This window comes from Pieris brassicae, chromosome 3 (assembly GCF_905147105.1).
Source record: "Pieris brassicae chromosome 3, ilPieBrab1.1, whole genome shotgun sequence".
Lineage (NCBI taxonomy): Eukaryota > Metazoa > Arthropoda > Insecta > Lepidoptera > Pieridae > Pieris > Pieris brassicae.
The window spans coordinates 11,684,102-11,709,092 of NC_059667.1; the positions used below are offsets into that span (position 1 = coordinate 11,684,102).

General features: G+C 35.1%; 2 protein-coding genes across 2 annotated transcripts; one reads left to right on the plus strand and one right to left on the minus strand.

The window, feature by feature from the left end:
- Positions 1-130: 130 nt before the first annotated feature.
- Positions 131-18,016, minus strand: LOC123707285 (myotubularin-related protein 10-B). The gene is made up of 12 exons (XM_045657194.1): positions 17,623-18,016; positions 16,708-16,762; positions 11,357-11,493; positions 10,259-10,417; positions 9,312-9,767; positions 8,895-9,062; positions 6,829-6,958; positions 5,760-5,895; positions 4,545-4,782; positions 3,260-3,377; positions 2,801-2,979; positions 131-1,911 (listed from the first exon to the last, which is right to left on the minus strand). Exons 1-12 carry the CDS (start codon positions 17,677-17,679, stop codon positions 1,690-1,692), a joined length of 2,055 nt encoding a protein of 684 aa, XP_045513150.1. The 5' UTR covers positions 17,680-18,016; the 3' UTR covers positions 131-1,689.
- A 540-nt stretch (positions 18,017-18,556) lies between these two features.
- On the plus strand, positions 18,557-24,752 carry LOC123707444 (E3 ubiquitin-protein ligase RNF126). Its single transcript, XM_045657491.1, has 7 exons — positions 18,557-18,773; positions 19,841-20,002; positions 20,116-20,171; positions 20,502-20,635; positions 20,778-20,939; positions 22,391-22,627; positions 23,037-24,752. Exons 1-7 carry the CDS (start codon positions 18,687-18,689, stop codon positions 23,258-23,260), a joined length of 1,062 nt encoding a protein of 353 aa, XP_045513447.1. The 5' UTR covers positions 18,557-18,686; the 3' UTR covers positions 23,261-24,752.
- Positions 24,753-24,991: the final 239 nt, after the last annotated feature.

Consider the following 24,991-nt stretch of genomic DNA (forward strand, 5'->3'; position numbering starts at 1 on the left):
AGATAAAATATAGTGTTATTATGTTATTGCTATGTATCATTTGAACTGTATTAATAAAATATATGTGTACAGATAGACAAAAGAATTATATTAGATATTTTAGTAAATAAAAAATTAATGAAACCCAATATGGTATATATTTACTTTATTTGTTCTTCCTTTTGCGTCGCTTATGCTTAATAATACAAATAATTAACACATTTTTGTGTTTCCAAAATAAAACGACGTATTATTGCCAGTACAAAATAATATTTTTTAAATAATTGTAATCAAATGGCACTTAAACTGAAGTTTTACATTTCGTATAATTTACAATAAAACTGTTCTATACAATTTGTATAATAACATTGTTTGTATTGAAAATCGCCTAATCGGATACACTGCATAAATTTAATCGCTATGTTAAAACTGATGAATATATTATTCTCATTAATATTAATAACAAACTATAATTAGCTGTCATATTTACAACATAACAATGTTTCCTTTGATAATGTCTATTGAGTAACGCTTTTTTTTAAATGGTAAACCTCTAGGTATATATAATTAGAATATATTTAAAGTTGTAATTTTCGAACCAAACAATTTTGACAAGAACATCATCATTTGAACCTTTATGTTAAATACGTAACATAGATATTGGTAACAGCATCGTTAATTATATTTCACAAACATTTTACAAGACTTAAGAAATGAATATTAGCAACGTCTATCTTAAATATTGGACAATAAAACGTACAAAAATAATATACGCCAATATATATAACTTATTGATAATTCGTATTAATAAGACCGGTTCGAACTTACACCTTGCAAAATACAACCAGTGGATAGTCTTTGAATGAAAGAGTTGCTTCGACATGCAACTTGCAAAAATTAGGAATTTATTGAATCACGATTTTTAGTAACGTTTATTTTTTCGTCAATAATACTATAGATATATTAGTTTTTACGTCATAGTTAGTTCCGGTCTTATCTTCGACAATAAATAATTCTTACGAAAATATACTAATTTGCTCAATTTATGCTTTAGCATACTACTACTACATATAACCTATGGTTTATTTACAAATAGCTACAATGATTTATAATGGACAGCGATCGCAGTCAATCCTTAAAACTAAATGAAAAACAAGTGAAATTAACTTGAATACATTAACATTAATATATTGGAAAATAAATCTACTTTATAAATACTAAAAATAATTTCAATAAAAAACAGTACAATTTCAAAACATATGTACTCTATCTACAACTGTTACTGATTACGATAACCAAAGAATTTGTCGTTTTTTTAACACTCACTCAACTAGTTATATTAATAAATTTGCATATTTTTAAATATTTAAAATACCTTAAAAAATTCCCATCGCGACAATATGATTTGTTTTAAACGTGTTAATCTCTCGCTCTCATCTCTACGTAAAGAGGAAGACGGCTATACAATTTTTTTGGTACATTATACTACTATTATATTACAATTCCCTCTACACTACAAACATTGAACAATGTCATCCTTAACTGTGCTAACAAAAGAATACAAACACGACTGTTTTTTATCCATTGGGCACTACAATCAGTCGAGACAAATTAGTATAATTGTATACATTTCATATCAGGCGACAATGACTATTTTAAAACAATATATTTTTTATTTTCTAGAACATTAAAGTTAACGCCGTACAAAAGTTAATCCGGCGCATTTAACAGACTCTGTGAATCCAAGAGCTGAGTGGCATCGATGAGGCTCACTTGCATGGCGTCGAGGCTTCGGGCCACGTTGTCGCCGGTCTTGAGACTGAACGGGTAGAAGCGGGTGACGGCCGGCGGAGAGGGCGGAGGCTCGTAATCTCTTCCGTTGCGATCGTTCATTATCGAAAGGGACGACAGGTGACTGTTTAGTTTTTGAATCTGCAAGGGAACGTCAATATTTACCTTTCGACCGGGGAATTTCCTTATTAATTTATTGTTAGTTATTTTTGACTATGTATTTGAGTGTTGTTCCCATGAGAACGTAAGTGCGTGCTCCTATTTCACCATGCCTCCTGCTGATATCATGTGGAACATGGTGTGATGGTTGCAGCTCCTAACAAACGTTGTGAAAAACAAAAAATTGGCGATTAAAAAGAGTGGCGGAGAGTTTATTGCCAGTTCTTCTCTTCCGTTCTACGCCCTTGATTTGAGAGCTGGCAGTAAATGTAAAATTAGAAGCATTTAATGTATAATTCTTTTTTTTTGACGTTCATAAGGTGTACATTGCGTTACCTATATGAATAAATGAGTTTTGACTTTGACGCAACGTATGACGGGCGCGAGCTCTTTCACTAGAACGTGTGAGTGCGTGCCACTCTCAATAGCGAAATGATGCTGATGTTCTTCGCGTCTTAAATTAACGTGGAATGATTTATCAATTAAATTAAACCCTGATAGTACGTTGTAGTTAACGATTGACGTAATTATATGCTCACTTAACAGGTTTCTTGAGGTTTGAGGAAAGAAAACCTAGTTTTTTAAAAATAGAAATGAGCCTATAGGACATCCAGAAAGGGCAGTCATCGCAGCCCATGGACACTAATTTCTAGTAGGTCCCAGCCTTTGAGGGAGGAGTACGCTCTTACTTTGAACCATTGGAGGTCGGGGTCATCTCTCAGGGAAGAACTCTACCGGGAGTCGATCGTTTTACCTTCCCATAAACATGTTGATATCACTGGTTCCGATTCAATTGACTATAAATTAAATCTATAAGTGTAAAGATTATTTTAAGTTTTAAATAATATGAAAAATCTGAAGAAATAGTGACCTGTGCCTTAACCGAGCAGTTGTACAGGTAGTACTGCACTCGGCCCGCAGAGGGCGCATCGAGAGGAGGCAGCCATCGCTCGTAGCACTGCGACCACACTTCTATGGCCGCTATGTTGGTGCAGGGCTCCAGGCGCCCGTTCTCGTACGCCGATTTGCGGCTGCACACGGATGACACGGCTGAAAATATTAATTATTACTTATTTCTGTTTAATTTTAAATAATTTTATTAAATCTTGAAATATATATTAAATTATAATTATAAAAATAACATCGGTGACACGGGCGGTCTTATCCGTACAATTTAACGAAAGAGTAATAAAAAAATATTGTGAATATAAAAAAATTAAGGTTCAATTAAACTAACTAATGAACAGTTTGATGCTAGCGACATTTAGTATATTATTTCATATTTTGTCACGTACATTGAAATAAAGAACCTTTACGATATTAAACTTACACAATCTCTGCGATGGCGTCGGACTCCTATGTCCGACATACAAGGGATTGTAGAACAAGGCGATGTCTTGTTCACTGAATTGTTCAGCCCAGTCCCAAATCGGTCGCTGGGTGAAATTCTGTAACATTTTATACTTTATATAATTTTCTTTACCCTATTAAATAAATTAAATATTACTTATTTATTCCATACGTAACCTGAATTAAAAAAGAGGTTTGAAACAATGTGGTGGAAAGACAAACTGGACACAGTTATTCTGCCCACCGTCTCCGTCGAACAGATTAAAATAATTAACTTATATACTAAGGCCAATGACAATATAGCCATTAAATTGCACCATTAAAACGTCACTAACCAATTGAAACATCGACATTCCCATAGCCGATGCAAAAACCTGTTTTCGACGAGAATTCTTATTCGAAATAAAAAATAAGATATCACTTATTCATAAAAACGTCATTAAATTTGAATAGGTAGACATCCCTACTCATCGGCAAAGAAGACAGAGGATGTAGGCCGAGAGAAAAAGCCGGCGTAAAAAACTCGCGGTATTCTTTTAAAATAGCAAATCATCAACAACACTTATTTTAAAACAAATATCGCAAATTAATTAGAAGTAGCCTGTCTAGCACTAGTCTTTAAGGCCCTTTTATCAAATAGATAATCGTTAACTTTGTAGTAAGCCTTTTTACCCAGCTTTTCTTTAATACATTTCTTAAATTTATTAAAAGGCAGAGATAAAAGAGCCGCTGGGCTTTTAATAAAGAAAAGTATCCCTTTTCCCAAAAAATAATTACTAACTTAAGATACTCTAATACAGGTAGTATTCCTGTATTTGTATAAGAATTAGGTAGTAGAAAGCGTCCGTATACGTGAGAAACGTACACCAACGTTCCAGTTATAATATAAAATGAAAAATATAACAATATTTTATAGATGCAAATTTTAATTGTTTCTTGATTTTGGATAAAAAGACAATAGTTCTTGAACAAACAATTTTTGTTAAATTACAATTGAATTTATGTCTCTAAACCAAATCATTTAAAACACCTTAACTTGACATCGCGAGCGAAACGTCGTGAAGTGCATCACATCTGCCCCTTTGATTACCACTACTAAATAGCGATCACGACCGCTCTGTCAAGAGTGTACCGGATAAGAAGAAGAACTTGACATACTCAAAGTTCCGATGCGTTTTAATTAATTTTTACTAATAGATAATATAAAGCACGAAAACTTAAATTCTAAATTTTTTAATTAATATTTAATAAATAAATGAAAGTACCTTCATAACAGCCAAATCCCGATCCCTGGGACAGTTAAACAAAAAGGTGTCGAAGAGGTGATTATTCGCAGCGTCCCAGAGCGTCGTGAGGTACGTCTCCGTAAACTGGAAGGCCGAGGGAAACTGACTTTGCAGCTGCCACACACAATCCAGAAAGAGAAGAAAGACTGGAGCACTTTGTGATGGAGGAGATTTGTCCATGTCTTCTTTTGTGGTTCCGGGGCGTGGCAGGCCGAATCTGAGTAACGAGTGATAGATATATAATGAAAATCTTGTTATTATTAAAAACTAGCTGAACCGTCGAACTACGTATCGCCTAACCATCGATGATATAGGTAAACTTTTAGCTAAATTAAAATGATTGTCTTTGAAGCAAATGTTCATAAAATTCTTGTCTATGACGTCAAGAAAATGTCGAAGCAAATGTCAAGTTGTGTAAGACAACTGCCTTGTCTTTGGATCTCTAAACTTTTGTTGACGATATTTATCACACAATTTTTTTAAATTTCCAATTACATTGGTATTTGGCTTGAAGAGAAATACAAGAAGATCGATCCAGTCACTCTTGCAAATAACCCATCTGTTTAATATATAGAAATAAATAGTGAGTGAAGTAGCGAGTATTTTAATTTCATATTAAGTCGTGATTTTAGTTTTAATTTTTATCTTTGAAAGTCAAGTATGTTACTTAATGACACAAATTAATATTAATTTCTGCCATCATATACGACTTCATAAATTTTATAGTTTAAAAAAATAATATATTAGTGGCGCTATAACCTTTTTAGGGGCTCAGATATCTGTATCTGTTTCAAGATCTATCTAATAGGCAAGAAGGTGATCAGCCTTCTGTGCCTGACGCTCGCCATTGACTTTTGGGTCTAAGGCAAGCCGGTTTCCTTACGATGTTTTCCTTCACCGTTCGTGCGAATATTAAATGCGCACATAGAAAGAAAGTCCATTGGTGCACAGCCAGGGATCGAACCTTCGACCTCAGGGATGAGAGTCGCACACTGCAGCCACAAGGCCAACACTGCTGTACCATAGTATACCTAATACTAATAATATAAAGTCAAAATATTTGTACATTTATGTTTGATCCAATATCTAGATAATATTGTGAATAAGTGAGTAAAAAGCAACCCTAAAAAAATGAATTCGTTAGCATATATATACATAAATATATATATATATATATATATATAAGTCTTATACCTGTCACAGAAGGGATGTCCAAGCGCCAACCACTCCTTTTGAATAAGGGACTGGAACCCCGAAAGGGTCCTGAAATGCGGGTCCAAAAGTAGTTGGGTGATGCACGATACCACAGCGCAGTAGTCCACCCCGTCACCTGGGTTAAAATTATTATTTTACTGCAAACAATTTTGAAACAAAAATAATTCATTTTGCTTTTACCAGTGCCAGAATATATACCAAGTTTATTGTGAAAAGTATAATTCTATTTTTGAAACCCTGTAAACAATGAAAGTAGTGTATAGTTAAATAGTGGGTACATAATTCAAAATTATTTTGATCAAAAATAAAATTGCCCTTATATCCTTTATGAAATCTTTTCGCTACCTAACTTTAATATTGTACAATGAAACTAAACTTTTAACGGTTAAACAACTATATCTGCCATATGAAGACTTTTTTTGGAAACAAACACAGACTATACTAAATCATTCACAACGCAAACCTACGTATAAGCTACCCAAACGAACGAAAAACGCATTTTCGTAGCCCAACGCTTTTTTTCCTTCAGAGGTCCTTTCATCTTTCACATCCTTAAGAAAAAAATTGTCACTAGAGATTCAAAACTTTCTACATTCACTAACAATCTTAAGCAAGATCTTCTCAACCTGTCCTATGCTGAAATGATACTTTCTTCTTGTGGATCCGTAGTAATTGTAAAATTGTAAGTGTTATGTGGAGGGTAGTACACGTTCTCTTTTAACCAAACTTCCTTTTCCTTATGTGTGATAATGGTTTTTGTTTAATTTCTTTAAATTCCCTTATTTAAAACAATCGGTCCAATTGCTGTTTTGATACAGCATTCACCTGTCTTTTTTCATCACAGTGTCAACACAATTTGTCAGAATGAGATTACTTTTGTTAATTACAAATACTATAAGCACTTAATAATGATCATAATACAGAAAATAAATAGTAAATCCGTTTCATACTGTTATAAGCACAAGTTTTTTTTTAAATCTTATTGAAGTCGGTTATAACGATGATGCTTTTTTCCTTCACGTTACTTGTGTTAAAGGTTAAAACTCACCTTCCTGCAGCACAACAGTGACATTATCAACTATATGCCTCGCGGCGTCGTCCGCGAACGTGATACAGTTGCACACGTACCTCAGCCATCGGCTTGATTCCAGTATCGAATAGTACTGGGAGTCTTGCATCTGGAATTCAATTATTTATCAAACGTCAAATGTATTAATAAGATCTATATAAAGCTGAAATCTGAGCTGCAGTCTGACAGTTTATGAATCACGAAGGGAAATTAAAAATTATTGGATTTGCGTTCCCTAATTTTTGCCATCATTTTATAAAATCTGATAAAAGCCAAGAGACTGATTGCAGATAGACAAACGTTAAAAAAAATTAAAATGAAATAGCGTTATGCCTTGGCGACAGAAAAGACTTATGTTTTAAAAACTTTGTAGACAAGCATATTGCTAATTACCGTGTATAATTCAAGATAAAAGACAAAAAGATTCTAGTCCTGCTTCATAGGATAATCAAACTAGATAAAATCACTTATATAATCTAATTTGTTTGTTTGTTTTTTTTGTTAAGAAATAAACTTTGACGGAGCTCACTCTTTGACTGTATGTTAATTATTTCTTTTTTTTATAAAGAATAATGTAAAATCTACGTAATAATAAAGTTACCTGCTGCAATGTTTTTAATTACACCATGTGCCTTATTTATTTTAGGTTAGTATAGCAGTTTTTTTCTAAGTACATGGTCTTCATATTTGATTTTCACATCAATGTATACAAAATATTTTTTAACTATTTCTAAACATTTTCTTGCCATTCTTCTCCATATGAAACTACCTTTTGTAAGGGGAAACTAGAGTCATTTTTAAAAATATTTGTAACTTGTAATGTTGACTTTCAAAAGTGTCTTTTTATAGGCATAATTTAAGTAAATAATTTAATTTCATTAGACACTAAGTATTCCAAAGTGGGATTCTTTTCGGGACTATTCCTTAGTTGTTATGCTTTTTATCGAACTCTTTTGTCTTTTTCTATCACATTGTATTCACATTGTGATGAAGAAGACGTATTTTAGACAAAACGATGACTTTTTATAATATATATTAATTTGAAGCATGAATGGTGAATGTCAAATGAATGAAGCGAGAGAGGTACGTCTGAACTATAGGAAGTAGAGATCCGTGATCTGAGCATAACCCTACGGGAAAGGCGTGATAATGTATTAATTTATTTATTAAAGTTCACCATATCATACATAATAATTATAAAACGCTGTATCTACTCAATCTATTAGTATTTTTTGCTTATATTGGCAGCAAAACAGCGAATTAGGTAAAAAAATACACAATTATTTCTTTAAAATTGATCAGCCCACTACCGAATATATCCAGCTCCGGATAACTGTTTGATCCGTTAAAATCGCGAAGAATTCAAATAAAGATGTAAACAAAACAATTATATTTCATAAATTAGATTATTAATTATCTATGTTGTTTTTACAGATGTTCATTTACTTATGTTTCTTAGTCTGTGGAAAAGACACTAGTTTTGTTTTTCTATTATGTATGTGTCAGTGATTTTTATTTGAATACGAAGTGTTTTTTATGAGTAAATTTTGGATTGATTATAAAAGAAATAGGATAAAAGTGACTTTCAATTGAAATAGCAAACCCTAAATGTTGTTTCGTAAAATAAATATTTTTTCAACATATTTGAGTTTAACTTCCTTATACAGATAAAAAATATATCAATTTGACTAAGAATTAAATACTATAGGGTTCAGTGTCTATAACAATCATGTTGGCATTTATCGTGGTTTCAAGTATTAATTATTGAATTTGTTGAAAAAATATATTTTAAGCGACTATAAAGATTAAGGATAACGCAGTCAACGTGTAATCATAAACACATCTTAAGATGTAAAGAACTTTTGTAGTCAGTTTACATGATTTTTGATTATCTAATCTTTAAGAAAACACTTTGACATAGCTTCAATCCGTTTAAAAAGTGTTTTCTTAATGTGTAAAAGCTATTTAAAAAAAGACAATATTATATCTAATCTTTAGTTATACGGAAAAGATCAAAGAAAATTAAAAAAAAAATACTTATTTACCCAAAACTGTGAAAGCGTGTTCGGAGTACACAGATCTGCTAACTTCTTGTATGAGGAATTTAGTATCGCTAGCGATGGTAGCACGTTGGCGCTACTACTGTTAGTGTAACTATTTCCGCAAAGGTAGATCACGTACGGAGGCGTCAGTTTGGGGTGCGACCGTCGGACCTGCAATTTTATTGAGATTTTTAAATAGAAACAAATTATATGAAAAACGTATATGTATGTCACTTATAATATGCTAAAACCACCAAAAGTATTATTACAAATAGCTTTAATCCGGTTAAAAAATTGTTTTCTCTCAATGTGTAAAAGCTATGTTAACCAAAGACAATACTAGGTTACTATTATGTTTTACCGTATAAAAGCCAAAATATAGTTTTTACAATTTATTTTAAAAAATCTGTCACTTAATACCTGTTCCAAAAGTACACTTTCCGCCGTGGCCGACAATTCCGTGGGCAGCAGCTCCCCGCTCCTCAACAGCGCCGCGCCTTCCGCCCTACCCCAAACCCAGACAGGAACTCGTCCCGACCGGAAGTGCCTCGCGCTCTCCATCAAGTTGTAATCTAAAACCGAGCTGGGGACTATTAAAGTTTCTCCAGCGGTCAACATGAAGGCGTCCGATGTTCCATTGATGCACGTGATCCTCCAATGGGGACACTCGCATCTCTCCAGCTCCCTCTTCCAATCGGCCGGTCGGTGGAACATGTTCATGTCTGACGGCAACGTTGGGTAATAGGGCTCTCTGTACTCGAAGGCGAATAGGAGATCGTGCCGCTTCGGAAACGCATGGTGGAGCAACGCCATCACGACTTGACGCGCGGTGCCAAGTGGGGAGTTCGCGAAGTTGAATGATATGACTTTCATATTCTGGAAGGTATTGCAATTGTAATTTTTAATGTGAATACTATAATTTAATTTAAAAAGCCTTCTTAAGGAAATAAATATTTTAAACTTACTAGTAAAAACTAAAATTCACAACGAATTTCTAATGTTTTTATTGTATTTTAATACTTTTTTATATTTTAAAGTAACTTGTACCGTAGAAAAAACATTATATATGATATAATATAATAGATATTCAAGTCTTGCTTCTTGCTTCAGGTTCTCTAACATTTGCATCGAATCTGACAGCAACAGATCAGAATAAACACACCAGCATTTAGGAATTTGTTTCCGTTCACTGTCATAAAGTTTTATAAAACTAGGAAGTAAAACAAAATTAAGGTTTTTGACTACTTTTAAAATAAATCCGAAAGTTTGAGTTGCATTCACCATAAACATACTCTATGTTAAGTTTAATACATTTTTACGGTAGTCCTACGAAATTCTGTAATATTTTGAATATATAAATTGTATACCTTGCAAACAAGTTGTATGCCTTTAAGCTTCACGGGAATATCAGTTCTGGGCATGAGGCGTCTCCGTCGCGTTGTCCCACCGTCCGTTAACCACAGAGCTCCGACGCACGTTAAGGGAACATCGAACACACCGACCAAGTTATTTTTTTGTCCATATTCCTAAAATATTACATAAAAATTTATCTAGTACCTGCGATCCGCTCTGGCTGTGCACGGGCAATGCTTGACTTTCTTGTTGACATATGTCTCTCATCGTTAAGGCCGCTTTCGTGTGAAGCGTTATCATTTTTTCTCCCAAGTTTCAATTCCGACTATCATGAAAGCTTTTAACTTTCAGGCATAGCCTCACTCACATATAACGACTTTTATTGGTAAAAGCTTTTCATAATCGATTTTGTAAATACTGATGTTACCTACTATAACCACAAATTTTTACCTCCCTTATAATATAAGTATAAATTAGAAGAGTTTCAATGCGTTTTTATTCCCTATACCTAATTATTATTAACGGTCATTATCGGGATTACTACATATAGAGAGGAGGCCTAACTCAGCCCACCCCACTCAGACTCTGTATTACAGATGCTGCTGCGGATCGTGCTCTACATACTGTTACTTTCTACTATGGGGTGGGGGATGCGAAAATCCCTCTACACCTTAGATAGACAAACAGAGACTTTAAGCTAATTATAATATTTAAGACATTGTAATAATAAACACAACGAATGCAATGAGATCAGAACCAGATGCGTGAGAGATAGTCAAACCGCGGGAGGCCCCGCTCACATGACGTCGTGATATGAACATACAATGACTCACTTCACTAAAGAAATAATATTGTGCGTACATTTTAGTATATAAGGCAAAGAGAAAATAATGTAAACATTACACATTCTCTAAAAACACTGAACATTATAAAAATATTACGTCAATTCTATTTTAATTATGTTTATACCAGTTGACATAGCAAGTGTTGGTCGCATTGGTTATCCATAAATATAGTATAATGGCATTTCATTTTTTTAATGTCAAAAATATCTATTGTTACTAGGCACGTAAAAACTAGATTTCATTGTGGTATTAAACATGTAAACTTACATCATTTGGCGAAGAATCTAGTGGTACAAATGAAAGCTTATAATTGGTGACGAAAAGGGCGCCAAACCTTCCTCGCTCAAGTTCCCCAAGTGGTGTCAGCATCACAACACTGTGAGCCGTCCCTACGATCATTTCCCCTGAAAAAATATTACTTATTAATATTACATATATTTAAGGCGTCGGGACGTGACGACCCCATCGCCCACTGGTGAAATAACCTGTGACAGAGGTTATTTCACCAGCGCAATCAGTCAATCCCTTCCTAGTGGGAGTGCCATGCTGTTGCCTCCTGGCTTCAGCCAAACGGGCAGGCACGACCGGGGCAGTACCACTGTCTTTCAGAAAACCGGCGTAAAGTGATACAAAAGGTTAGCCTTCTTGTACTCGCGTTTCGTGCGGTGAGAAAGATTCCTGGAGCCCACCCCGCCCCCTCTACAAGAAATATGAAGGTGCAGAAGAATCAGAATCTACCCCAGGGGGGTACCACACGCGCTTGCGGTGGAGAATCCCCCTCTGGGCGTCCACCACCGGGACACTCAGCACCCGGTGGTGGACGCACAGGCTGCCCTTCGTATTCTGGTGGGGGGGGGGGCAATTCCGCGCTCTCTAAAAAAAAATTTATCGGTCTCGGGCCAAACGGAGCAATCCAACAAAGGCACCCCCATCCTCACACACTTCACAAATATTAGGGGGCTCAACTCCAACATCCACGCTGTCCACTATCATTTAGAGACTGCGAAGCCGGCCTTGCTTTTTCTTACCGAGACTCAGATTTCCTCCCCGGCTGATACTTCTTACCTCTCCTACCCGGGGTACAAATTGGAACATTCATTTGTGCCGCGGGCTGGAGTTTGCGTGTACGTCAGAGAGGATATCTGTTCTCGTCGCCTCGGGACGCTTGAAGGAAGGGACCTATCTAACCTGGTTGCGCGTAGACTGCGATGACCATCCGCGATTCTACGCATGCCTGTATAGGTCCCATAGCGGAAATACCGAAACTGACCGACTCATTGAGCACATCCAAATGGCTACAGATTCCCTGCTCGAAAGGAATCCTACCGCTGAAATCGTGATACTTGGCGATTTTAACGCCCACCATGCCGATTAGCTCGGCTCTGAAACTACCGATCACGCGGGAAGATCCTTTCACGACTTTGCTTTAGCCTACGACTTGACGCAAATGATCCCTGCGATTACGCGAATACCAGATGTGGATGGTCATAAACCTTCTTTGTTGGACCTTCTGCTGACTTCACATCCGGAGACCTACCAAGTCTCTGTTGACCCGCCATTGGGTTCTTCAGATCATTGTGTAGTACGGAGCATTGTGCCGCTCACGCGCCCTTTACGGCCTAGCTTTGCGGGCTGTCGCCGTGTGTGGCACTATAAGTCAGCAGATTGGGACGGGATGCGGTCTTTTTTTGCGTCCTACCCTTGGGGGCCCATTTGCTTTTCGTTGAGTACTCCGGATGCCGTCGCTGACTCTGTCGCTGATGTGGTCCTGCAGGGCATGGAACTTTTTATTCCATTCTCTGCGGTGCCGGTCGGTGGCAAGTCCCAGCCTTGGTTTAGGCGTTCGTGCAAAGAGGCTTTGCGCCGTAAGCGTGAATGCTTTAAAGCCTGGGAGGAAGCGGCGACATCCTGTGATGCGGCTATCGTCGAACATAAAAAAGCATACAATTCAGCCTCTAGGTCCTTCAAACGGGAAATCGCTAAGGCAAAGTCAGAGCATATTGCCAGGTTTGGTGAGAAATTGGCCCACCTTCCTTCGGGAACTCGAGCCTTCTGGTCTCTTGCCAAAGCTGTCCAAGGGAATTTCTGTCAGCCCTCTATTCCACCACTGCATAGGGAGGATGACTCACTGGCCCATACTGCAAAAGAGAAGGCCGACCTTCTAGGCTGTCTCTTTGCGTCGAACTCAACTTTGGATGATCAGGGGAAGGAACCACCGATATTATTGCGGTGTCTACGACTACTACGATGCCTGAAGTTACATTCCGGCAACGTGCTATCCGTAAACATTTATTTTCCCTGGACATCCATAAGTCAAGCGGGCCTGATGGCATCCCCCCAATTGTGCTGCGTACTTGTGCTCCTGAGTTGGCTCCGGTCCTAACGCGCCTTTTCCGGTACCTGTACTCCCTCAACACTGTTCCGAAGTGCTGGAAGACAGCTTTGATACATCCGATCCCTAAAAAAGGCGATCGCTCTGATCCGTCCAACTATCGCCCAATCGCAATAACCTCCTTGTTCTCCAAAATAATGGAAACCATTATTAACGGCCAGCTCTTGAGGTATCTAGAGGGCAGCCAGCTGATTAGCGATTCTCAGTACGGCTCTCGTCGTGGTCGCTCAGCTGGTGACCTCCTTGTATACCTTACACATAGGTGGGCAGAGGCAATTGAGTCCAAGGGGGAGGCGCTGGCAGTAAGTTTGGACATAGCGAAAGCCTTCGATCGGGTGTGGCACAGAGCACTGCTCTCGAAGCTTCCAGCCTATGGGCTCCCCGAGAAATTATGCAACTGGATTTCCAGCTTTCTCGCTGATCGGAGCATTAAGGTCGTCATCGACGGAGCATGCTCCGATCTTAAACCCGTCAATGCTGGTGTCCCACAAGGCTGTGTCCTATCCCCGACCCTGTTTATTCTGCATATTAATGATATGTTGCAACTTAGCAACCTTCATTGCTATACGGACGACAGCACTGGGGATACTTTTTACACAGGCCGGGCAGGTATTTCTCGGGCTGTTGTTGATGAGTGCCGGAACAAACTTGTGTCTGAAGTCGAAACTCTACTACGTGGAGTCTCGGGCTGGGGTAGACTAAATCTAGTCCAATTTAACCCCAAGAAGACACAAGTCTGCTCGTTTTCCGCTAAAAAAACTCCCTTTGTCGCTACTAAAGAGGGGCTTTGAAGGCACTCTCCTTAAAGCCTCAGCTAACATCGGAATATTGGGCGTTGACATATCGAATAACGTCCAGTTTCGCGTCATTTGGAAGGGAAGGCTAAATTAGCCTCCAAAAAGCTTGGTGTGCTCAGCAAGGCGAGACGGTACTTCACTCCGGGCCGCCGCTTGCAACTCTATAAAGCGCAAATTCGGCCCCACATGGAATACTGTTCTCACCTCTGGGCGGGAGCTGCCCAGTACCAGCTCCTTCCACTTCACCGTATTCAACGAAGAGCGGTTCGAATCGTCGACGACCAATCACTTTCCGTGCGGCTTGATCCCTTGGCGTTGCTTGGGTCCCTCTGCATCTTCTACCGCATTTACCATGGGGAGTGTTCAGAAGAGTTGTTCGGTCTAATACCCGCAGCTGAGTTTCATTATCGGACGTCAAGGCAAAATACAAAATACCATCCGTATCACCTCGACGTCCGTCGTTCCACAACCGAGCGTTTTCTAAGGCAGTTTTTGCCGCGCACCACCCCTATGTAGAACCAGCTGCCCACTGAAGTATTTCCGAACCAATTCGACTTAGGGTCCTTCAAGAAAAGAGCGTACCAATTCTTGAAAGGCCGGCAACGCACTTGCGAGCCTTCTGGCAATGTGTGTCCATGGGCGGCGGTATCGCTTCACATCAGGTGAGCCTCTTGCCCGTTTGCCTGCTATTACATAAAATAAAAAAATAAAAAAAAATCTGACGTTTAATCGTTATTAGACCGTAACAACAGCGAATGCAGTTTTCATTATATTAATTTTTACTTAGATAAATTTCATGGAACAAACGAGAATTTGTTTTGAATATTGAATCTTAATGAAAATACGGATTATGGAATTAAGTAATATACAAAATATATTATACAATTATTTTTATAGAATATCAATACCGAATAGTTTCCAATAAATATTACTAATTAATTGTAAGCTATATCAACGTAAGGTTTTAATCTGATCATACGGGTCATTTGAAAACCTTGGACGGCAACATTGGACCAGATAACAATTTCTTATCAAAAGAAAAAACGTAGCGCGGTGACCGTGAAACGAAATTGGCGTTAAGCGACACTTCGATCTCATTCTATAAAAATAACGTTACTTTTTTAGTCTTCCAAGAGTCTTGAAATAATTAAAAAATCCTACTAAAAGAGTTTCAGATGGTCTCGAACGCCTGTTTATTGCTTCACATTTCAGTTTTTCCAATAAGAAAGTAGACAATTCCTCAGATACGTAGCCGGGATTCAATTCAATCACATAACCTCAAATTTATTAAGGCTCATTATTGAATAAAACATGATTGTTATATGAGATTTCCTAGCTAAAATAAACGGTAGTTTGATGATAAAGGATTTAGCATAAACTATATTGGATTAAAGTTACACATTTATTTTAATAATTAATAAAAGCATCTTTAAAAACCAATTGTCGTAATTATTTCGTTATTTTCTTTAAACAATAAAAAAATACCAGTTAATCAGAGCGATTGAATATTTTTATTAAAATTGTGCTTATGTTCTTCCATGTACAAGGAATGTATACACACAGTGATTAAGTATTCAGGTCGTTTCCTTAAAACACAGCTAAATTTAGCAAGACGCTACAATCAATAATTTGTACTGTTTATTTATTTAGCAAACAACTGATTTTAAATTGATAAAAACCGATTGGAAAAATTCTTAACATGCCTGTTTTGAAATACTTTATCAATTCTTAAAAATACTTTCAATTACCTATATACGATATTATTCACAAAAATGTCCGTTATCCGAGGTATGATGGTGAGGTTGATTAGACGTCATCGAATGTTGATAAGACAACATAGCGTATAGCAAGTATATGAATATGATTCACGCGATATTTTCAAGTAAAAAAAAAGTTCAATAGGTTTACCGCAATGTCAGTAATTTAAATTAATTGAATCGTGTATTTATTAAAACCTGGACATCTGGACCTTGGACTGTAATTGAATTTAAAGGCAATTGAATGGAACGACACAATTTACATTTAAGTTAAATAATTGTGATAATTAAAGCTGTGTAATTAAAATTATTTTTCAAAAAAATAAAAAATATATTTACCTACCTCTCTTCAACCGGCCCATGTTGACACTTTAACAATTAAATATCAACTACTGTATACATTCCCTATTAATAAGACGCTAATCCATAAAATTATTAAGACGTTTTTGACCCTTCCTTCTATATTTGTAAAGGTGGAAATGGCGTGAACGTGTTCAGTGTCGCAATAGGCGATACAGTTAGGGACGCGTAACGCATATATGATGCAGTTATTGTAATTTACATCATAGACTACGTCAAGATATAGTACCTACCTGTGTAATAATTAAGACACATACATAACTATTATTTAATGATTTCTGAAATAAAATAGTTTGTTAAAACATTACTTACCATTCAACAACTTGGGCTTCAAGTCACGGACAGAGCCATTCTTTTCTCCATTACCCTGAAAATAGTAAATAGTCATTATTATTATATATTATAAGATACATAGGTAATATTTTCAGGTTATTAAGTATGTCTGTATTTCTAATATCTGTAGCATATTATAAAATTTGTTTCATATAGTTTGAGATAAGATATTTTAGATTGTATGTGTATTATTTCAAGTTCCTCTTCATGTAAGAAACATACACAATATACCAAACATAACTATTTCATGAATAGTACAAAAATGTTCAGTCATTTGAAATGGAAATTTAAGCCATGCAAAGAGTGTATAAATAGCTTACTTATTATATCTATAAAAATATATATTACATATCTAATTGGAAATCTCCTCATTTTGCTGATTTTGAAATCAGATAACAATAGTTATACACACAATGGTGTGGACAAGGGCAAACCCAAAAAAGTATTTTTAGGATTTACTTGAAAATTTAATTTGTATTTTCTTAAAGTACAAAGATTGAGTAACGCAGGTGGTTCCAGATGAGGCATAAGACAATAGTAAACTATGTAACTTAATAGTATACATGAATCTATATTTATTTAGTTAGATGGGCAGTGAACTAAATGTTTGGAAACATAGAAATTAAGGAATACTGCTCAAAGTAACCCCTTCTCCTCAAACTTTAATTTCTTATAAAACGAAAAAGTTAAATTTCCCTAAACTTATTCTTTTATTAGAATGTAAGTATGTATGTTCCATGAAAGCATTTTGTCTTACAAAATATTTAAGCTGTTAGACAAGCAGCTTACAGCAGTTGAGAGATGTAAATATATGATATTGACATATTATAGATTAATAATGTTATTCAAACAAGCACAACCTAATAGGTACATAAGGAGAAGATAATACATTACCACGGATGAAACATTGATGTAGCTCTTGAAATTCTGTACCAACTTTTTCTCATTCATTATGGTTGTGTAGTTTCTCACTATTGACCCACATAAATCGTTACAACGTAACAATATCTATTTATTTTGCACATATGAATACAATAAATCGGATTAAATCGTTTTTACCGAGTAGAGGATAGAGAATCCTCATGATTTGGACAAATTTCACCAAAATATGATAGCTATTGCAAAAGAACTGTAGGTAACAAATTGGAATTCAGAAAAAATATATGTGTATACAACATTATTTCTAACACAATGTTGATTGTAATTTTCGTAACTTATTTAATAAAAAATATGATTCAAAACATTGTAAAAGTTGCATTAATGGGAATAAATTTATTGTACATGGGTAGGTTCAAGATTATAAAATGTAAATAGCTATGGCTAGTGAACAGTTACCACAGACTATCTGTGTTAATATTGAGAATTTGACAGCCAGAGGGATGTCAACTTTTGTAATCTAGTGAATATAGAAAAAATGGTTGTCCGTAAGTTCGGTATACGGACGATAACTTCACTTTCACGAAACATTGAATAATTAATTGCATTCTTAAGGCATCGAGTGGAAGAGAGATAGATGCACTGAAAGAGTACAATGAGCGTAACGGGACAATGAGTTTTTCTTTTTCTTTACCTACTTTAAAAAAACTCGAGAAGGGACTTAGTAAGCCTCACACGTGCCATTCATTGCGATATGTTGGCTGGAGCGAAAACCGTCTAATATACCGCCAACCACCTGTAACCCATTTCCGCTTCCATGCTATAATAACACAAAGCATTGATTGACTTTATTCGCAGATCGCACGAAGCATAAAAATATAATTATCTACTTAAGTACTACAGTAAATCTTCAAAATATGTCATGTCATATGTCAAACTGTCATGAAGCATGTTTCATAAAATAAAAATGGCTACTAATAAATTTCTGTTCGTTTGAACTTTGAAAGCACAATATTCATTTAGGGATAGAGATCTAAAGTCGTTTTATGAAATATTGGTGTAAAAGTGATTGAAAGTTAACGATGGCTGATGCTGCGGTGGAAAACCGACCCTCGGTTCGCTATTTTTGCCATAGATGTAACATTTATATGTTTGAAGATATTGTGGAGGTAAAAATCAATATAAATCGATTTAATGACGCAATTAATAATTTTTCTTTAGAAATGGGTTATAATTGTTAACACCACTACCAAGGTCATGTGTCATTGAATGTTTACTAAGTTGAGATTCCAGTAACATTATTATTGATTTCATAGCCCAATAGGATTAACACAAGCTACATATATTTAAAAATAAGTATATATATAATCTAAAAATAAAACTGGGTGATTTCGTAAAATATATTTTGGCTTATCAATTCTCACTAATTGTTTCAATAAAAAGTTATTGTATTGTATGTGTTATAAATAGCTTGATTTAATAATATAACATATACATTTTGGTATGTCCTTTAGAGACCAGTCTGGGTTTGTATTTACAAGCATTATTCGGTAGAAGGTTATAAAACATTATACATAATAAAATAAAAAATAACTATCAAAAACGTAACTTATATTTACTATAATCAACTGGTTATTACTTAATTTTGTTTCACAAAAGTTTGCTAAATAAAACCTATAACTATGAAAAAATATAATTATCTTTAGAAAAGTAATTCTTTTGGAAATTGGCCACAAAATTTAATCCTGAATTTCTGCTGCTTTGAAAAATACTGTCTAAATGTTTACAACGACATTGGTTAGAATAACATACTGGTTATATTAACGAAATCAAAGTTCTGGCTGAATGAATGAATGTATAACAATGTTATCGGCTGTTATGACTATCGGTTTTTTCAAACTTAATATGAGTAGTCTCATCCATGTTTTTATTACAGGTTATGACCATATTAAAATTATTTAAATCATACGTACACTTCAAAAAAATACAAATCATCACACTATTCATTTGATTTGATGATTCGATTACTATATATATATTATACATAATTCAAGAAAACTGTAAATCTACATAAAATTAAACTGTAAATACACAACTATCGGGTTTGTCTCTAATGATTGAGACTGCTGCACTTATAAAATGAAGAAAACTCTGACTGAGCAGAAATGCACAGCCATGGTTCATAAATGTTAAACTACCAAATTAAACATATATATATTTAAATCTTTATTTTTAGAACTACACATGTCCATTTTGTGAAAGTGGATTTCTTGAGAAGCTGGAAAATGGAGCAGATAGACCTTCACAGCAGGGTCAAACATTCAGTGATGCCAACATGAGCAACACTAATGATGCCAATAATAGGGGCAATACTAATCGCAGAGGATTTACATTGAATGTAAATTGTTTAATATACTTAATTATTTACCTACTATTGTTAACTACTGTTATATGTTTATTATGGGTATATCAATATTAAGTAATTTTATGATTAGATTGTTTCAATTTCAGAATGTCCCAAACATTCTACAGGATGTGGTGTTCCTGATGTCAGGAAATCGGTTAAGGTATGGATAATTATTAACAAAATTTTTATCAGATATATTTCTCTGATTTCTACAAACAAAATAAAAATATAGTTTTGATTGTGTTTCAAAAAAAATTTATGTAACTGATATCTATGTTTTATTATGCAACAATCGGAATATACCACTTTCTTTCTTACTTTGCAAATAAACAATTATTATTATTAAACTTAATAGTTGTAAAATGATTAATAATTTTATGTTGAAGATATAAGACACTTGGACACTAATACACTTTGATCATTGTGTTAATTATACATTCTTATTTTGAATGTTTAAGGAGAAAATCTCAAAGTTTTACCTGTGTTACAGTGAAGCGACTAGACATCGTCTTAGGAATGAGGTGCGTTCGTCGATGTTGAGTCGTCGCCACGGCAATCGACCACCGGGAGCCAGGACTTTAGGCTTTCTGAGATCACCAGGGGACTATGTGTTTGGAGGGGAAGGTATTTTTTTTTTAATTAACTCATTAAATGTTACCCGCAGTAACAATTACTAAAAGACCCACTTATTTTGAGTTTTGGTTTAATGGGTGTATTATTTACCATTTCAAAACAGAGTACTAAGCATTGAACAATCTACTTTCAGCTCTGGATGCAGTGGTGACCCAGTTGATGGGCCAGCTGGATTACTCAGGTGCTCCACCGATGCCTAGAGATATCCTTAGTGCCATCCCCAGTGAACCTGTCACCGCGGAACAGGCTGCCGCCAACATGTCTTGTTCTGTTTGCTGGGACAACTTTCTGTTAGGTCAGTTTTAATTCAAATCTAACATACAAATGTGTGTATTTTAAATGTGTTTTTTGGGTTTTTAGATAATACAAAAACCCAATAAGGGGGCGTTCAAGTATTAAGTAACGAATTTTGGGGCGGGGGGGTCCCCTTGTAAAACGTTACGATGCGGGGCAGGGATTGAATTACGCATTATTAATAATATTATTTTCGACTTTCCAGTATTTTTCCACCACATAAAGGTATCTCCAAAAAATGCGTGACGTATACCTGAACGCTCCGTAATAGACAAAACTTTCTTATGGTATCAATAGAAATTTAACACAAAACAGTTTTATGGCTTTTTAATTTATCTAGTGTTGAAATATTATTCCATGAAATGGACAAAGATTTATAATAATAATAATAAGCCTTTATTCGACATCTTTGACATATATTTGATTAAAATAAAAAAGATAAATTTATAGTTTTGCGGCCCCTGTCCGGGAGAAGGCCTCCTCCAACTTTTTCCACCCTAATTTATTTTTTGCCATCCAATTTCTGCCAGCTACCCTGTCGATCCCGTCGGCCCATCGCTTTATTGGACTTCCTTCGTTCGCGTCCATTCGGTTATTGCTCTAGACCATCTGTCATCTGTACAACGGGCTACGTGGCCTGCCCATCTCCATTTAAGTTTAAGGGCATATTGCTCAGCATCAATAATATTGGTTTTTCTGCGAATATTTTCACTTTTATGTTTATCGCGTAATTTAATTCCGAGAATACTCCTTTCTATCGCACGTTGGCACGAACGTATTTTGGCTTTGGTGCTCCATATGTAAGTCAAGGCAGCAGGCAAGAATCTACTACCTTTTTCTTTAACTTAATTGGGAGCTTACCTTTGAGGATTTCTTTTAAGCTCCAAAACTTCTTCCAAGTTGTGGTGACGCGGCGCTCCAGTTCTTTCTCATGTCTTTGTTTCTTAAATGAAACTTGTTTACCAAGATAAGTATAGCTGTCTACATACTCGATGTCTATTCCATTAAGCATAATCGGGTAAATGTTGTTATTTGTTTCAACTTTTGTTTTCGAAGTATTTATTTGGAGTCCTATTTTTTTTCTGGCAGTATTTAGGTCTTCTATCTTTTCTTGTAATTGGATTTGGCGTTCCTGAAAACAAAACTATATCGTCTGCAAAACGTAGGTTGCTCAAATATCTCGAGTCTATTTGTATTCCTTTCCTTTCCCATCGCAGTTCTTTCATAATATTTTGAAGGACGGCTATGAATATCTTGGGTGATAAGGGATCTCCTTGTTTTACTCCTCTTCTGATACGAAATTTTGGTCCTAGTCTGTCTAATTTTACTTTACTGGTACTCTTCTTATATTTACATTACAAACGGTCAAAGATTTACATTATAACAAATAAGTGACCATGCGACTCTTGTGAATTTAGCTCAGTCAAATAACGACTGACATAATTGTTCCAGGTGAAATGGTGTCCCGCCTAGAGTGTGAGCACATATTCCACTCGAGCTGCATAAACCCGTGGCTGGAGCTTCACGCCACGTGCCCCGTGTGCCGTTGCTCTCTGCTCCCAGCCAATCACCGCCCAGAGCCACGAGCGCCTGCTCCCGCATCTGACGGCTCCACCACCACCACCTCCAGCTCTACCACCACTACCAACACCACTCACGCACGTCCGCCGCGACACCTGACCTTTATATGTGAGTTTTGAGAACCTTTCCATTGTAACAAATTTATTTAATTATTAAAAAAATTGTAAATTAAAATACACGCTGCGCCAAAATTGTGGCTAAAGTGCGAACATCACATAACATTTGCTGAAATTATAACAAGCATTCAGTGTGCTCTGATTGGTCTAACAATATTAATACTTTTATTCGTAAATTAATGATTTCAAACAATGTCACAACTAAATAATAACAAAACAAATTAAATTATGATTCGTAACCTCAATAGTAAACCAAGGCAACGATAGAAAATCAACGGTCAATTGATTCGATCACAAGGTACCCTAACATATGTATATACAAAATAGAAAATTACCATTTTTCGAAATTGTTTTTATTAATTCCTATGAAATATTGTATAACAATGTATATTTTATTCCAGCCCCCCGCGTAGTAATCCATCGTTCGACACACCCGATGTTCCGTCGAGGGTTCCACACGCACACTTGGGATTCCCCACGCGATATGAGCACTTCTTCAGATTCCAGTGCTTCTGTGACTTCAGACGGTCGCTGGGCACCTCAGACTCAGTCTGATACCAGCACCGACTCTTCGTCTTCCGTTAACAGAACGCAAAATTACCACACCGATTTCGACTGCGATTAAGGGTACAAATTACCTGTTTTAATGTTAATAAATACGTTTTGACAGGTGTCTTACTTGGCACTTAGATTTACTCTTGACAGTCGAATGACATTGACGTTTGCTTTAGGCACATAAAACATTTTTCAAATTTGTACAATAATAATCTGTGTTTCTACTTTTCATAACAGTTTTTCCAAATTGCCACTTTTTGCGACAAACTTGTATTTCAAGTTATTGATTCACCTGTCAATGCGAATATAATCTTTAATTTATTAAACATATAGGCTATAGTTAAAACATCACACTCAGAGGCGATCGTTAATGGGATTTACATTAGTCTCATTCCCCAATGTCTATATATGACTTCTGACTTATGGGTTCTATTATTTTTGCCATTATATGTATGTGAGGCAACAACATATCATATCATGGATGTTACATAAATGTATTGTGCTTTTAAAAATGTCTCTTAAATTACTTTAAAGCGAACTTTTTATTGTTAGAATATTTTGTTATGCATGCCTTTAAATTACTATTTATCCGTATATATCTTTAAAAAATCTAATAATGAATTCTTTGAATAAAAAATTTATAATGAAATGCGACCTAATTCATATTTTAATTTTATGTATTTTAAATGTAAATATGTATTTGTAAGAAATATTAGATCATAAACTTAAAGTTTTCTGATATTCTATAATAGATTGTTTATAGCTCGGTTTTTAGTTTTTTAAAGGGTTTTATTTTGTAAAGGTAAACCAATAGATGATGTATGGCAACACACTTGTTTCAGTCATGCCATTATTTATTTCCAGACATGTTGCCACAATAATTACCAAATTACTGGTAACACCGCAGGTTCTATATTAAGTTCCTATATTGTTTTTAAAGTATTATGGTTTTCAATTTGTAGATATATTCCTGATTAAAAACATATAAGTGAGGTGCCGTTTTATTAATTTGAATGTTGGGATGAGAGAATTTAATGCATTTCAAATTTTAGATCTAGATGTAAGTTTATGCCAAAGACGGATAGAGGTAAAATTTGAAATTGTATTTTTAGGTGTGTAATGGTCTACTTTCTTTTAAAGAAAATATAGAAATTTGAGCTCAAAAATAAATAGAGTACGGGCTAAAATGCTGTTGATTTTTTACACAAAAACATGAAAAATATATACAAAGGTCATTTACTTTTGCATGTCATATTCAAAATCATATATATACCTACAAATCTTTGTTGCTATTTCGTTTATATGTAAAGTAGTATTTAATACATTCGTATGTTAATTAATGCGTAATTCGAATGAAATACTGGTTTTATTTTTAGTATGTAGTTAATCATAATACTGTAGTGAATGTTATATGTAAAGCTGTGTAATACATTTGGAATATAATGTCTATGTCTAATTTAATTCCATGCTTATAAAATGTTTGTATAAAATTAATTGTAATTTCAAGTGGAAATGTCAAAAATAGAACGAATGTTTTAAAATAAATGCGCAACGATGGGTGTTTTGTTTATTTTACCTATTTTTATTTATAAACGTATTTTAAAAGGAACTACTATTAGACACCAGGATATATTTTTTGCATTAGCATATCGTAGTGAATAGTTAGAATTTAGGTTATGATAACAACTTTACCTGGAATTTTGTAATTAAGAGTAAAATCGCTTGTATCGAAAAACTTTTGTTAATTAACTAAATTAATTATTAGTATTCAGCAGTTCCAAATTTAAACCGAAACGTGAAA